Source organism: Pteropus medius, unplaced genomic scaffold (assembly GCF_902729225.1).
Source record: "Pteropus medius unplaced genomic scaffold, Ma_sr-lr_union100, whole genome shotgun sequence".
Lineage (NCBI taxonomy): Eukaryota > Metazoa > Chordata > Mammalia > Chiroptera > Pteropodidae > Pteropus > Pteropus medius.
Window position 1 is genome coordinate 1011530 of NW_024351729.1, and position 15938 is coordinate 1027467.

Sequence of the window (15938 nt, forward strand, 5' to 3'; positions counted from 1 at the left end):
TTTTTTTTTTTTTTTTTTTTTTTTTTTTTTTTTTTGGTAACATTATGAGATTCTAATTAAGAAAGAAGACATTATACTTAGAGAGTATTTTATTCACCCCATATTGAACCCATGATATTAAATTGGTTTTCAAGCTCAGTCATGATTAAATTGAAGCAGATCTCATGTAATCACTCTGGATCTCGAAGATAAGAGATCTAATGTTGCATAATCATGAAAAATTCTACTTCAAGTATTTGCTGGGTGTGTCTGAAACTGTCACACTGTTTTCTACCAATGTTAAAATGTTCTCCTAACAAATTATGCAATTTTCTATTTCTTGTTTCTCCTTATTAATAGAAGCCATTAATAAAATTTATATGAATAAGTATTAGGAATAGGTCTGTATATGAGAATGTATTGCTCTGTGTAGTAGGCCATATAGCCCACCACAAAAGTGAGACTGCTTTTAAGCTGACTCTTTAATGTCAAAGAAATGTCTAGTAGGCATGCATTAAATTTTTGCTGAAGAAGAAAATTATAAAATCAAATAACCTGCAAAAACAAGAGAAATACATTCTAGTATCATCATGTGTTTATTGAGCAGTGATTTTCGAACAATTTAAAGTACAGAGCTCATGACCATACTTACTTTTGGACCATCAGGACCATGTCCTCCAGCCATTCCCTTCTCACCAGGGAGTCCGGTAATTCCTGGTTCTCCTCTTTCCCCTGGATTTCCTCGTTCTCCCTAGCACAACATTGGATTGTCAAACATTCTCAGTGCTTGATCTAAAAATGGGTTAAAATGTGTCTGGAAATATGAAAAATGGCTTCTACTAACGAAAAATTCAGAAATGAGCAACTACTAAGGCCCAATTTTCTAATTTAGTGATAAGAAATTAACATGACGTAAGGATGTATTAGCTTCATAGCACAAAGTATTTCTTGAAAGTTTGATTTTCATCAAGTAGAAGAATCTTAATGCTTAAAATAAAGCCCGCTTTAAAATAAACGATGCTTTTCTAAACTGAAGCCAATGGAAACAGTTAATTACGAAAGAGAAAATACTCACTCTAGGTCCTAATGGGCCAACTACTCCAGGATCTCCAGGAACTCCCTGTAAAACACATTTTAAAAAATTGGAAGAAAGCCTTTGAGTTAAATTTTATGGATTAGAAATCTTTCCAGTCCATATACCTAATATCTTGTAATGCACTTTTAGAAGTATGACTTAACCCATAATATTGAAGAAAGAAAAATGTGTACACTTTAATAAATGAGAGGATATCACATACATTATTACATGGAAATATTTTTCTAGAAAAATTTATATTATAAATGAATGTTTGATTTTTGGCAAAATGTTATCTCACAAAGATAGTGCATTAGTTTTTTTAGAGACAACAAAATATATGCTAAAGGCCTCTTATTTCTTAATGGAATGTGAAAATCTTTTAAAGAGAAAAGTGAAATGAAAAACAATGAAGTGCTGATCTTTTAAACAGATTTAATTCAATCTAATTTAGTAAATATTTCTTGAACGCATAACATGGACAATACTCTCTACTAGGAATTGTGGGTTTCAACTAAGGCAGTCATGATGGCTACACTAAAAGTTTGTTCTTAACTAAAGAATAGTCTGTCATTTAAAATTTCTCTCTTTGATAAAGATAATAACTACATCGAGCAGGCCTCTGGTCTTATCCCTTGAAATATTGTCTTCATTGTGGTATGATCTTCCTAAAACCCAAATATAGTAGTATTATTACTCCCTATTTAAAACTTCTTCATTAGCTTCCCATTACTCTAATAATAAGAACAAATTAGACTCAAGTTAAGAGTCTCCATAATCTGGCCCCAGGTTCACTTCTCCAGCCTCATCTCCACCCTCAAGCAGTACTCCACATTTCCTGACTTACAGAACTTTTTTCAGCGCCTTCATTTGGACAGCAAACCTTTGCACTTGCTGTTCCATTTCCTGGAGTATTTGCTTACCTTCACTTCTCCCTACTTACCACCATTCATCCTTCAGATCTCACTAAGGATATTACTTTGTCCAAGAAACTTTTCCTAACATCCCAATTCTGAATTAGTTGCATCGTCTATGTTTCCATACACAGAGCGCCTCACCTATCACAGCTTTTAGAACACATAACTATTGTAAACTATTTTCTGATACTCTCTATCTTCTACCATAATATAGTATAAGGGCAAAGTCCATGTCCATCTTGTTCAAATGGTTCAGGCCAAGGCTTAATAGAGCTAAGCACACAGCACTCAGCAAGTATTTGTTGAAGAGTTAAATGACGAGTGAATCATTCAAAGAAAAACAAATTAAATAAATCTATGTGCTTGTAAAATAATAGGAATAAAATGGTTAATATCCTTTCATAACCATTTATAAAGCCTTCAGTAAAACTCAATAGTTATGGTAAGATATATTTAGAACACAGTCTCAGAAAACATTTGATATGCATTCAAATCATATCAGCTATGTGACTTTGGGAAAATTACCTAACATCTGTGTGCCTCTGTTTCCTCATCTGTAAAATGGGTTGTTTTGAGGATTAAAAGAAATAATATATGTAAAGCAAACAAGAAACAGAGCCTTACACATAATAAATGATATTACGAACCAGTGATTTTTAGTATCGCTATTCTTATTTAAAAACGAACCTGATCACCCGGCTTTCCACCTTCCCCAGGAGGCCCTGGAGGACCAGGAAGCCCCTAAAACAAAGCAAGAAAATAAAATTGTGACTCTGTGAAAATAAAATTGTGAATATGGAGCCTCCATGACTGTATATTAAGAAAAAGATATTGTTCAAACACATGTTAAGCAAAACAAAAGGAGAAACCTACATCTAACATTACACAGCAGCTAGTTTATAGGCTTCGATTTTCCTCCGCACTTCATTTAGCAAAATATATGTATTTCATATGTACTTCATTTAGCAAAAGAAAAAAAGAAGGTTCTTCATATTTGTAGATTTTTAATGGCTTTGAAAACAATATTTTAGGCTGCTAGAAATAATATTGAAAGTCAATTCTGAAAGATTTTTCCCCAAATTATGATTATCTATGCTATTAAATAATCGACCATACCAATATATTTAGGAAATGAAAACTTGTTCAACAAAAACTTTTAAACACTGTGCCAATAAAATTACATAAGCCTAAAAATCGTTAAATAAGTCTTGCTGAGATACCAAGAACATTTTGTGATTTTTAGTTTGTTACAGTTTGGGGTTTGATTAAGTTTTCAGGGGAAGCCTGTTCCTTCTCTTAAAAAAATATTTGATTCTATTCAAACTTCTATCCTACTTACTAAAAAAGGAATGATTTCTTTGAAAATTGTAGAATTTCACAGTATTCGACATCTTTTATTTATCTTTTACATATTTAAAGAAGCATTTTAATTAGTAAAAGAAAAAATAGAAAAACTGAATAGTGCATACCTGAAAGCCAGTGGGGCCTGGAGGGCCCTGTTCTCCTCTCTCCCCAGCCAGACCCTAAGTCACGAGGAAAAGAAAATCATAAAAATCAAGAGCCACATCTTTACGCCTGCTTCCTGTTTATGTGAACCACTAGTATTACTATTTCTTTGTATTTCTTCCAATCACATGTTTTTTACTTTAGCCAGATAATAAACTAGTATTAAAAGTCATCTAATAGTATTGTTTGAAGTCCCTGCTGGTGAGAAAATATCTTCTAAAGCCAGCAAAGAGACTAACGACATGTGTTTATTTATGATCCAAACATAAAATGTCTGGAGCCAACCATAAAATTATGGGGAAATTGGATAAACTGGGGATGGAAAAATTCATTACTTTCATATATCTAATCTAAAGGGGTAATTATTCCATTGCAGTTTATTTCTAAAAATTATTAATCATACCTTCAAAACTAGAAAAACTAAAGAAAGCAAAGCTAACATTTTAGAAAGATATTTAACTTGTCCCATCTCAAAACAAATAAAATGCCAAAATATTTCTGATAAACACTTATTTTTAAAACTATGCCTCAGAAGATAAATACTCCTTTTCTGCAGCTCAAAACAAACAAACAAAAAACCCCAGCTTAAACAAATATCTGTAAGACATATTAGAAGAAAGTAGGTATGATTCAGTATTTACGTATTTTAAATAAAATACAGCATTAAAAATTTGCCAGACACTATTTTTTCAGTGGATATATTTTTTTTTACTGTGACACATAAAGATAAGGTAGCTTTAGCTATCAGCATTTTATAGCAGTTTAAAATGAAGAGACCAATCATTCTATTAAAAAGGCAAAAGATGCCAGTGCGAGAATCAAAAGAAAATATATAGCTGAAATTCTTCAATTCTGCAATTTTTTATTTACTTCTCCCAAAACTTATTCATAAGTAAAGTCTTGGACAAACATCATTGAAAAGTGCAATATGAATACATTTTTGCTAAAAGATCACATACCGGGGGCCCCACGGGACCAGAAGGGCCAACTTCACCATCTTTTCCAGGAGCTCCCTAGTATCACACAGAGATAATCTGTGAGATGAGGCCATGAGAATTTGGATAATTTTATTTATTTCTTTTTTCTTTAGCGGAAAACATATGGTTACCCTCTGCCCAGGAACACCGGCATTTCCTGCTTCTCCAGGTTTTCCAGGGTCACCCTAAAGGATAAACAGAACTAATTTAAATTTCAATCAATTTGTTAAAAACATGCCTGTTCCAAGTGAGAATTATGTTGAGATGGCAAACATATTATACACTGTACTCACACTGCTACCTTTGGGGCCTGGAAGACCCATACTTCCAGGCTGCCCTCTGATTCCGATGGAGCCTGGAGGACCTGGCCGGCCATCCTCCCCTGGAGCACCCTACAAAATTGACAGGAGCATTGTAAGTTTTACATAAGTTCTCTCTAAATATCACATCACCCAAATTGTTACTTGCCTTTGCTTACTGTAAAACATATATGTTTTAAGTTATCTGACATTTTTATCTTAGTAAATCAGAAAGTTGAGTGTCTAGAAAAAAAAACGTGTTGAAGTATTTTGACTATTTAGAACAGAGATTTTATTCTTATATACACAATCTTCATCTTCGTGTTTTCTTACACTCTCATATGAATAAAGGAAATCTTTCACCTTTCTTTCATTTACTCTGGTTTGTGGTAACGAAAACTTGAGACTTTTATTTCAAATTTGCAGTAAAAGGGAAAGGCCCAATATATATTAGCTATCAAAATTCGAAGCTACTTACTTATTAAATGTATTAAATTCCCATCAAGAAATGTGAGTGTTGCTAATAGACAAATTCTACCAATATTAAAAAATACATCATTTCAAATTTTTCACTAATGTCCAGGAAACAATTTCAATCTCAAACATTTATTTCAATAAAATGTGATCAATCTTTGGTCAACTTGAAAAAACGCAGATCTCAAGTATTTGCCCCTGGGTGCATGACATTTTAAATATGTAATCATAATCAGCATCTACATGATCAAAAACATTAATCTCGAATAAGTTGCATGTCTATTAAGAAATATTAATGGTCGTGGGCATTGGTTTAAATTACTTACCAAAGGTCCAAGTTTTCCTTCAGGACCTTGAACACCAGGATTTCCTGTCAGACCCTGAAAATCAAAGTAACTGTCAGTTTGTAGATGACCCACAATTGAAGTTAAGGTTCTGAACAGTCAAAACAGCATTGCGGTAAAAGGATGCAGTTCCACTTTGCAATGCCCACTCTCAGGAAGCTTAGGCTCCTCTAGACAAACTCTCAGGACCACTGAGCCAGCTTCAGAAAGATATAAGGCAGACAACACAGCATGCCCCGAGGGTCAGTACCAGGTGGGGCTCTTTACTGGGAGGAGTCTTCACAGCTGCCCCCAGGAGCAGCCACTAAGCCTCCTACAATGGACAGGCCAGACATGAGGGAATGAGTCTACATGGTGGGTGCAGAAGCCACCCTGGCTTAGAAATCCCATGTAACCACTATGTATAACAGCACCTCTAATGTGGTATGTGGGTCCCGACAAGATCAGTGCTCAGGTACAAGTTACCCCAAACTCGGGAAAGCCAAACTTATGCTTCCTACCAGGTTTTTATAATTCATTCACAGCCCTTCTGGTCCAAATGCAGTCTAAAATCAGGGATCGTTTTTTGCTATAAGCAATGTTGACTGGTCATGCAATTAGATTATCTAAGCAAAGGTGACACCAATGCCAGTTTCTCATGTAAAAAGGACAAAGGGCTATGATAGACTTCTACTCATACATTTAATGCTGGGTTCAAGATAAAAAAAAAAACTAATATTGAGCCAAATGTATCTTTCCAGCCAAAAACTTTTTGTGCAATCCCTTTCTTTAAGGGGCACTGTTGACAACTGAATATAAGAGCAATTCCATAGTCCAAATAAATTTTCAAGTGACGTTTTGTTAAAATGAAATGTATCGGGAATTCTCTCTGACAAAAGTCAAACAAGTTGTTTATTAGCAAGTAAAAAAAAAATTATAAAAATTGACAGACAAGACTGTTTATCATGTCAAGTGGTAAAACTATTAATATATACTCCTTTGAAAAAGGAAAACTAGAAGTTATTGTGTTTTCTATACATGGTAAAAATAACAAACCAGTATTTAAAAATAATGACTCAGGTCAAAATCATAAAAAAACAAAGAAATGTTCCAAGTTATGAAAGTGAGCTAAATTAAAAACAAAACAAAACAACAACAACAACAAAAACCCTTCAATGAATTTTCAGATGCATTTCTCCTGGGTTGATATAGCAAAAACTTGCTGTGTTCTTACCCGAGCACCTGGAAGCCCAGGTTCACCTGGACGTCCTGGATCCCCCTGACCTCCTTTAGGTCCTGAGGAGCCTACAGGACCCCTCTCTCCTTGAGCCCCCTGTATCAAAGCAAAGCAGAACATGTCAAAAAAAAAGACTACAGAGAAACAAAGTGAGCATACATAAAATTCTTGGTTTACAAATCAAATCATTAATATAATATACAAATAGTTTGTCAAAGTAGTTACGAAGACTTCTTTGTAAACAATGTCACTTCACATTTTGTTTCTAACTTGGATTCCTTGTAGAATAGTGGTTTTTCATCATTATCTAATGAAAGTTGAATTTAGAGCCTTACTCCAATAATTTAGATATGGGGGAAAAAAACATAGAATTTTGAAAGAATCTAAGTTCTAGATAAAGGAAAAATCATAAATCAGCAAAAGGAAAGGTCTATGACCTTTTCTTCTCAGGAATGACCTTGAAAAATCTGAAAACAAATATCCGTATACCTCCAACCAGCATCTTCCCTTACTCCCAGACCTCTATAATGTAGAAATTGCACAAGAGGGATTTGGCATTCGGCCTGACATTTATGTCCAACTCTTTTCTGGATCCGGACCCACATGGATCAAGGCTAGATCAACAGGTTAGACAACGACATCCTTTGGGGCACCACTCACATTAGTGTCAGCATTGATAGGATAACCTCACCTTCGGTCCAGGTAAACCATCAGAGCCCGGAAAACCGCGATTGCCAGGAGCACCCTACAAATGACCGAAATTTGATTCTTAATCGTTGTTGATATTTTTGTAATATATAATGAATGGGTAATTTTTAGTTTTAGTACTAAAAGGTTTTAGGAGATGTAATCAAGCCAACATGACAGTAGATATGTATAAGAAAAAAACCTGACTATACAGAAATAAATTTAAAATTTTGAAGAATATTTAAGTACTGAGCCAACAAATTATTCAAATCAACAGTATTCTAACAATTCATTGTAAAATTAAACATAAACTGATATTCAGATATGAGAGGCAAAATGATGTCACCATCTACCACAATTAGAATGTCAATTATAATATGCTTTAGTATTATCTTGCATATGAAGCCCTCTGTATTCTCTGAAACTCTATACAAATGTAAAGTGATATAGTTGCTGTCCTTTCAAGCCTGTTTCCTTATACTCTAGTCACAGCGACCTCTTCTGATCTTTAAAATCACCATGTCCGAGAAACTATTATGCTGAGTGAAATAAGTCAGTCAGAGAAAAATAAATACCATATGATTTCACTTATATGTGGAATCTAAGAAACAAAAAGAACAAACTAATCAAAAACAGTCTCACAAATATAGAGGACAATCTGGTGACAGCCAGAGGGGAGGGGTTGTGAGGCTGGGAGAATGAGGTGAATGATTAAAGAAGTACAAATTAGTAGTCGATAGATGGTCATGGGGATGGGGAGCATGGCATAAGGAACGCAGTCTGCATTAATGTAATGGCTAGGTGGAGAGCCAGAGGAGAGAAAGAGCAATTAGGGGGATCATTTTATAAACTATATAAATGTCTAGCCAATGTACTGTATACTTAAAATTAGTAATAAAATTTTAAAAATAAATAAAAAATAAAAACAAACAAACAAATAAATAAAATCACCAAGCCCTTTCTGGCTTCCTGGCTTTGTGTCTGCTGTTTCCTCTGCTGAAAATGTTCTTTCTCCTAAGTTCTCTCGCTGGCTCATTCTCTTCTTTGGGTCTCAGCTAAAACGCCGTCTTCTCAGAGGGTCTTGTTTCCTAACCACCTAATCTAATGTTACACCACGGTCATATACCCAGAGTTACTCTCTTCCGCATCACCCTGTTATTTCCTAAGTGTATACTGAACTTATAAGAATGTGTAATTATATTTTATTTACTTGTTGGCTTATTTATTGCTTACCTCCCCACTAAACTGTTTACTAGCCCCCACATAAGTGCTAGAACCATAGACTTTTGCTGTAACCCAAGCGTCAATATAACAAATTGGCATAGCATAGTTGCTCAGTCAATATTAGCTGAATGAATGCATGAACAGTAATTAGTTGGCTCCTTTAATTCACAGATCACCATACTGAACTGTGCACTGCACCTGCAAGCATTTCTCATAACTACTCTAGTTTTCCTTACTATTCCAAAACTTACTTAGGTAGTTCCCCCACAACTATTCGAATTTATTTTATTATTCAAATTTTACCCTTTCTCCGACTGGGCCTGGAGGACCAACTGTTCCCGGATCACCTCGGGGACCTCGTTTGCCTTCTTCACCAGGGGGGCCTATTGGACCTTGAATACCATGTGGCCCCTATTAAAAACAGAAAGACAGTTATTGGAAAAAGCCATTCAACGAGTGAGTTATAGTCAAAAGATTCATTTAATAAAGTCAGTCATAACTATATTAAATGGTTAAACTATTTCCACCCAAAAGAATTATAAGTCTCATTGTTATTATTTTAAACATTTAAGCATTTTGAGTTGTACACTTCTAGAAAATATTTATGCTCTTCCTAGTCTTTAAAGAAAAATGAAGGCTTACTGGTTCCCCTTTTGGTCCAGCTTCCCCTTTGAAACCTGGAACTCCTGGATCACCCTAAAATAAATATATCGTTAGTTGTAAGAACCAGAATATTTAGCCAATCCAACCTGCTTTAATTAACTGTAGTGAATGGGCCTTGAAAAATTTCTGCAGCTAAGTCTGTATTGAATCAGCAGCATAATGTAATCATTTAAAAATGTTTGCAAATCTTATAGAATGTGTGTGAATTTTTTATCAAATTCAGTATAATTTGGTAGCACTTTATTTTGTAGTGGTCTCCAAGAAATTCATTTTTTAAATATTGATTTTGTTAACAGACATACTAGAATAATTATAATTATTTAGTTATTTCAATTTGATAACAAATTAGAACTAAACAATGACAACTTCTATAGATAAGCCTACTTAGGAAATCAACCTGTTCACTCAGAATCAAAATAGTTTTCTATTTATGTTCTATTTATTGCAAGTTTGACAACTCAAATAGGGCATTTCATCTTTGACTCCAAAGGGTTTAGGGTTTTGTCTTGTTCTAGGGTTTTGGGTATCTGCGTCTTCAAATACCAATTGTACTTTAAGTTGTACTTTAAGTAGGAACCAGATTGCTAAATTGAGAATATAATAAAATGATATGTCAAATATCAGCGACACTCATGCTTTAATAAATCTGTCACCACCACTTAAAAAGGATTTATCGGCATAACCAAATTACTTGGAACAGAATTCTAAATATTTGTTTTAAGTAGTACTAGGAAAGAAAGTTTTAATTTCAATATATCAAGCTAAAACATATGTAAGCACAATTTTTCAATGTGTTTATTTCTTATGGGCTCATAATAACATTTTTTCCCAATAAATAATTTCTATAAAATATGTAAACTCATTAAATATGAACAACATGTTTAACTCTCTCTTCAAGAATAACTCTCAAGAAATAGCTGTTGAATCCATTTTTAGCCAAATTGTCATTATAAATCCCCATTAAACTTCCACATTTCCCCACACTTACTTGCAAATGTTTCTATAATGTTTATTATTCAACTACTCATAAAATTCTATGAGGTGGACCATGAATTTATGACCTTATTATTTTAAACAAAAGAACACTAGAATTTAACAAAATGCAATAACATTCCACTTTGAATTTAAACATCTAAACTGTACATTAACATTTGCTTTCACCTTACAAAGATTCCTATCTTCATCTGCCTCATTCAGATAAGCCACATTATCTATATTTCACTCCATCTCATTAAATGTTATTTCTCTTGGCAATCTTACTTTGATTATATTAATGGTTAATAGTTGTGTTAAAAAAACATTACCGGTTGGCCTCGAATTCCCGGGAGTCCAGTGCTACCCTGAGGTCCTGGGGATCCAGGGGGCCCTGCCGAGCCAGGGGGACCAGAGGTACCTGGAGAGCCCTATGCGAGTGCAAGAGCGACATGATGAGCAGAAACCTGGTTAGAAGTCTATGGCCAATGTCCAAAGCTTTGTGTTTACTTGAATTTTGTGTGGTATAACGCAGTTGCTTACCGTTGGGCCTTTGGCACCAGGAGTACCATCAGTTCCCACTGCACCCTAAAAAAGATTATGAAATATTAAAGTTAATGAAATATTAAGCCATGTCTAGGGTAGCAGTCTAAGATATCTACCCATCTTCCAAAAGGAGGAAGAAAATATTACCATGAAAAAAATATCAACTACTATTATATCATAAAAATCACTTTTATGACTCTTTTTAATAAAATAGAAAAAATTTGCAGAGTTTACAAGGGAAATGTGGCTTTTCTCATAAGTTGTAAACACTCATTCAGAAATCAAACATAATATATTGAAATAGAGTGCCTTTGTTCTGATGTTATAAAACATGTCCAGCTTTCTGTGATACTTCTTAAATATATTAGGAACTTACAGGAAGACCTTGAGAGCCAACTGGACCTGGAGGCCCTGTTTCACCTCTTTGCCCCTGGGGACCTTCAGGGCCTCGTGCCCCAGTGGGACCTGCTTCTCCCTAGTGGGTTACAAAGAGAAATGTTACTTTAAATAAGATATAAATGTGGCATAGTTCAAAGTTGATTGCTTTGAAGTTTTGCATTTTACACCCAAACATTTAAAGGGGTCAAGAGCACAAATTGGTTTACAGAAGATAGGTGCCTAACCTCGCCTAAGAAGTGGACTCACCTTCCCACTCCTTCAGGAGTGATGATATCTGCAGCATTAAGAGCAGAGCAAAGTGGTCAAGGTAACCTGGTAGCTACACTTATTTCAACCCAAGACAGTGGTCCAGAGAGTAAATTAAAACACAGGATGCATAGTTAAGTTTTAATTCAAATAAACAACAAATACTTTTATTATAAGTCTGTCCCGTGCAATATTTGGGACATATTTATACTAAAATCTATTCTTTATTTAACTGAAATTCAAACTTAACTATGTTTCTGTATTTTATCCAACATATTATGTATCTAGGCAGATCTAATCCTAGAGAGACCTCGACCTGGAATTTTAGAACTAAAATTCTAAGCCTCAGAGAGCTTATAGTATCAATAACACATATAAAATCCCTACTAAACCTCTATTATCTTTCATCGAAATGCAAAAAACTGGATGTGGAAGTTTATTCTTCATCCAGAGAGCCAAAGACTATGGGAAAACCTTACAGGTATAGCAGAACCCTGGCCAAAAACAAAAACCTGAGAATTTTACACTGAGGGTAGTTGTAAGATAGGGTAACAATTTCTAAGAGAAACAGATTTGCTAGGTGTTTGATTGCATTAAGTAGTTTTTGGTAGCCAACAGCCAATACTAGAAAAAACCAGGAGAAGAAGGTAGTATCCAGTGATCTATTGTATAAACTCTGATGGTTGGCAAAGTCTTAAAGATGCCACAGTAGGAGCAGAAACCACTTTCTGCTAAGTCATAGTCCTGGGTGTTGTGAACATTCTTTCTTCAATTCTCTAGCCAAAGCTCATTTTGAAAGTGGAGGGTCTTACATGAAGAAAGGAGGATTTTGCATATTTTGATCAGGGTACATAGGGAGGTTGGGCCTTCCATGGCCAGAGTCAGTGGTGGCTGGATTAGGACATCGCAGAGCAGAACAGATACAGAGGGGAACAGAAGAAGGTTCTGCCTGCCTGAAAGTTCAGAGTGAGTTCTCAGTGAAAGAAGAAACTGGCTAGTGAAAAGACTTAGGGCATCATTTTAAAGCAGCCAGATCCCTGTGACACAGAGTTTAAAGATGGCATTAGAGAGGGCTTGAAAAATAATTTGACTTGATGAATCTCACATTTCAGAGTATCTGAAACATCAACTACAGACTTTTTTGTTTTGTTTTGTTTTGTATCAAAGTTCAAGTCCAACTTGAATAACACTAAGAAGAAGAAACATTGACCTTTATTGAGATAATTCTCTGCATTGGGCACTATGCTAAGGGTATATATGCATAGATCATCTCACTTGATCAACAAAATTCCATGAGAAAACAAGATTTAGAGACATGAAATGACTGTCATGGCTGTAGTCATTTTTGTACAGCATAGTCTTGTGAGTAAATCCCTTTTACGAGGTGAAGAAAATGATTGCCAATGGGAAACTGGATCTGAGAGATAATCAAATATATTGGGTTGCTTGAAATTTGAAAGTAGTATTCTGAATATATTCATTAATTTAGTTAATATAATCCTACTGTAATCCTTGAATTTATCATCCAAAATATTCAGAAAAAGTACAAATTGTTATTCACTACAAATGTAAATCATCCCAACAGAATATTTTAATCCATTCCCACTTGGAGAGCCAAATAGCCTTCCAGATCACTCCTTTAAATGGTCAGGAGTGAAAGGCAGGAGGTAGGGGTGGAGAGGAGTAAAAGCCAGCATCGAGTGAGAGAACAGCCTTTGTCAACCTCTGATTTATTTTAACCTCCTATTGTTTATAACACTCCGCTATTTATTACTGCCAGGCACTGTATCCAAGAACAGAGCTCTAATTCAGATTAAGCTCTTATTCCTTGCAGCTGTTATACTCGTCTGGCCTTAAAGTCCTAATGTAACAGACTCTTTGATATTATATTTGCATAATTATAAGTAATTCTCTTTTAATTGCATATTATATCACAATCTTATTTTTACATTTTTTAAATATGTTTTCTCCTATCATACTGGACATTAAGAATAATCTAGGCTCTTTCCTTAATTGAGAAGCAACTTCCATACTTTTCAATTAATGAAATAACATTCTTCGCTTTGGTATTCACGTAATCAAGAGCTAAATATATTAAGATTTTACCTTCATCCCAGGATTCCCTGGAAAACCAGGAGAGCCAGGTATTCCAAGAGGACCCTATTAAAAGGAACCAGAAAAGTGATCAGACATGTATTTTAATCAATATTTAATTAAGTTATCTTTTATTGTTTTATTTGACAAAATTCTGTATCTTGACATATAAGAATAATCCACCAAACACTTTAAAAATCACAAAGATAATAATGTTATTTTATTATGAGTACCTTCCAGCTTTGATATGAAATAGTGCTAAAAGACATGTCTAATGGTATTAAACATAATAGGATTTCCTAGTTGTAGCATATAAGACTAAGTCAGTAACAAACACAAATTGTTTGAAACAATTGCTTCTTGCAACTGCTTTCTTTGTGTCAACCAAGTTAATAAAGATAGTGTTTAGAAAGTTGTGTTTTGTACCAAAATCTAGGACTGTACTTTATAAAAATGATACTTAAGAATCATCTGAATATTCTAGAGTGATTTTTTTTTCAGGCTAATAAGAAGTGGATATTTGTCCCTATCCTATATTTGGGAAGGCAAGCATAGAGTTTAAACCATTGATTTAAGGCTAGATTTAAAGGAAATACTCATTTCCTTTAAGAGGAATTCCATTCTAAGTTATCCTAGTTCTTCATTTAAGACTGTATTTTAATTCCATCAGTTTTGCATTTAAAAAAAGCTCTTTTTAACTACACTTATTTTTTCCTCCTATATTTTGTCTCTCTTTTTATGAGTAACAAGGGAGAAAAGATTATAAGGGTACATAATTTCAAATCTGATTTACCCTCATAGTATTTCCCTGAGTTCATCATGTTCTTTCTACTATCCATCCTATGGATGGATTCTTGCTCATTTTATATACTCATCTTTCAAGAAGTAGCTTAAAAGTTGCTCCTCTTTAAGTCTTCCTTGACATCTTTCTCTCACTACACGTGTAGGTACTTTCTCTTTTATGTCACCATACCTCAAGTTGTATTCTGTTATTGCAGTTAGCAATAGCAGCATGCTACAATATGAATTGCTGTAAGTACTGTGTGTTTATCAACTTTTTATTCCAAGTAACTGAGACACAGTTGGAAGAACAAATGAACGAATAAATGAATGAATGTGCAATTAATACAACTCACCATTGGTCCAGGTTTTCCAGGCATACCATGTGCACCTCGTTGTCCCTAATTAGAAGAAAAAGAGATAAGACAGGTTAAGATTACATTTTCTGCTGTATTTGCTCATAATTCATTTTTCTTTGTAAAATAATTAAAGAATACATGTTAAGGTTAACTGGCAACAAACTTAACTTGGTTAATAGCAATAAAAATACACATTTATACAAAACTGGTAAGGGTGTAATAAACACACCTATCTTCATAGCAATAAGAAAGAAAAAATGAAACTGATAAAAATTATTCCTTTTCATTGACTATATCACCTTCTATAAAATGAGCTCAAAGACAATGAAATTATGAACACCTATCTTCTTAACAGCCATATTAACTCAGAGGAGGAATGTGCTCCTTGTAAAAAAAAAAAAAACTGAAGCACACATGCACACACAAGTACACATACATGCACAAGGAAATTAAGTAGTAGTGAACGCTGTGGGTGTCACCCAGATACCCCTTCAGCATCGAAGTAATCATTCTACCATTTTGGGAAGTGTTATAAGCTTATGGCTCACAGTCGAGACCCTCCCCACAGGTTGCCCTTAACTAAAAGAAGTTAACTCTCCCACAGGACCCCTTTCATGGTCAATGCTACAAAGGACTAGACCTCATTCAAGACAAGTCTGAAGAGCAATCCCAACTCCCCAGTCCCCATGGAACTGAGGATTTGTGGAGACTAATTTGTGGAGACTATTGCAGTTGTAACATCAATTTCATTTTCCCCTCTGACGAACCCTACTTCTTTTATTCTTCTTCACAAGTGTAGTTTCAGAAAGCTCTCCCCAGTAAATTTCCTGCACACAAGTCTTTGCTTTGATGCTACTTCCTAGGAAACCTGGCCTATGACTTTAGTGCCATTGGTGCCAGAAGGAGTAAAAGATATCATACTCTAAAATGAAATTTTTAAGCTGAATTGCTCACTGCCCAGCTGGTGACAGATGAAGTATGGATCGCTCTTGGCCTGCTGTGGTGATGCTGCAGTAAATACTGTCTCCAATGGTGAACTAATAGAAGCCATAAGTATAAAGGAATGGGCTGTGGGTACAGGAACTCGGGCATTTGAGAAGTGTTAGGGAAAACAGCAATTTAAAAACTGATGGAATTGCACAGGTCTTGAACCCACTGGAGAAAGACAGTGAAGGCTGACA

General features: G+C 34.7%; 1 protein-coding gene across 3 annotated transcripts in view; it reads right to left on the bottom strand.

The window, feature by feature from the left end:
* COL5A2 (collagen type V alpha 2 chain) overlaps positions 1–15938 on the bottom strand; it is a 135749-nt gene that overhangs the window by 25884 nt on the left and 93927 nt on the right. For all 3 annotated transcript variants that reach the window (XM_039844219.1, XM_039844221.1, XM_039844222.1), the window contains 17 exons: positions 14755–14799; positions 13631–13684; positions 11256–11354; positions 10877–10921; positions 10666–10764; positions 9341–9394; positions 9002–9109; positions 7479–7532; positions 6785–6883; positions 5554–5607; positions 4748–4846; positions 4586–4639; positions 4437–4490; positions 3441–3494; positions 2659–2712; positions 1055–1099; positions 632–730 (listed from right to left, as the gene is read on the bottom strand). In XM_039844219.1, coding sequence (XP_039700153.1) covers positions 632–730; positions 1055–1099; positions 2659–2712; positions 3441–3494; positions 4437–4490; positions 4586–4639; positions 4748–4846; positions 5554–5607; positions 6785–6883; positions 7479–7532; positions 9002–9109; positions 9341–9394; positions 10666–10764; positions 10877–10921; positions 11256–11354; positions 13631–13684; positions 14755–14799 — 1170 coding nt within the window. The remainder of the gene's footprint in view (positions 1–631; positions 731–1054; positions 1100–2658; positions 2713–3440; positions 3495–4436; positions 4491–4585; positions 4640–4747; positions 4847–5553; positions 5608–6784; positions 6884–7478; positions 7533–9001; positions 9110–9340; positions 9395–10665; positions 10765–10876; positions 10922–11255; positions 11355–13630; positions 13685–14754; positions 14800–15938) is intronic.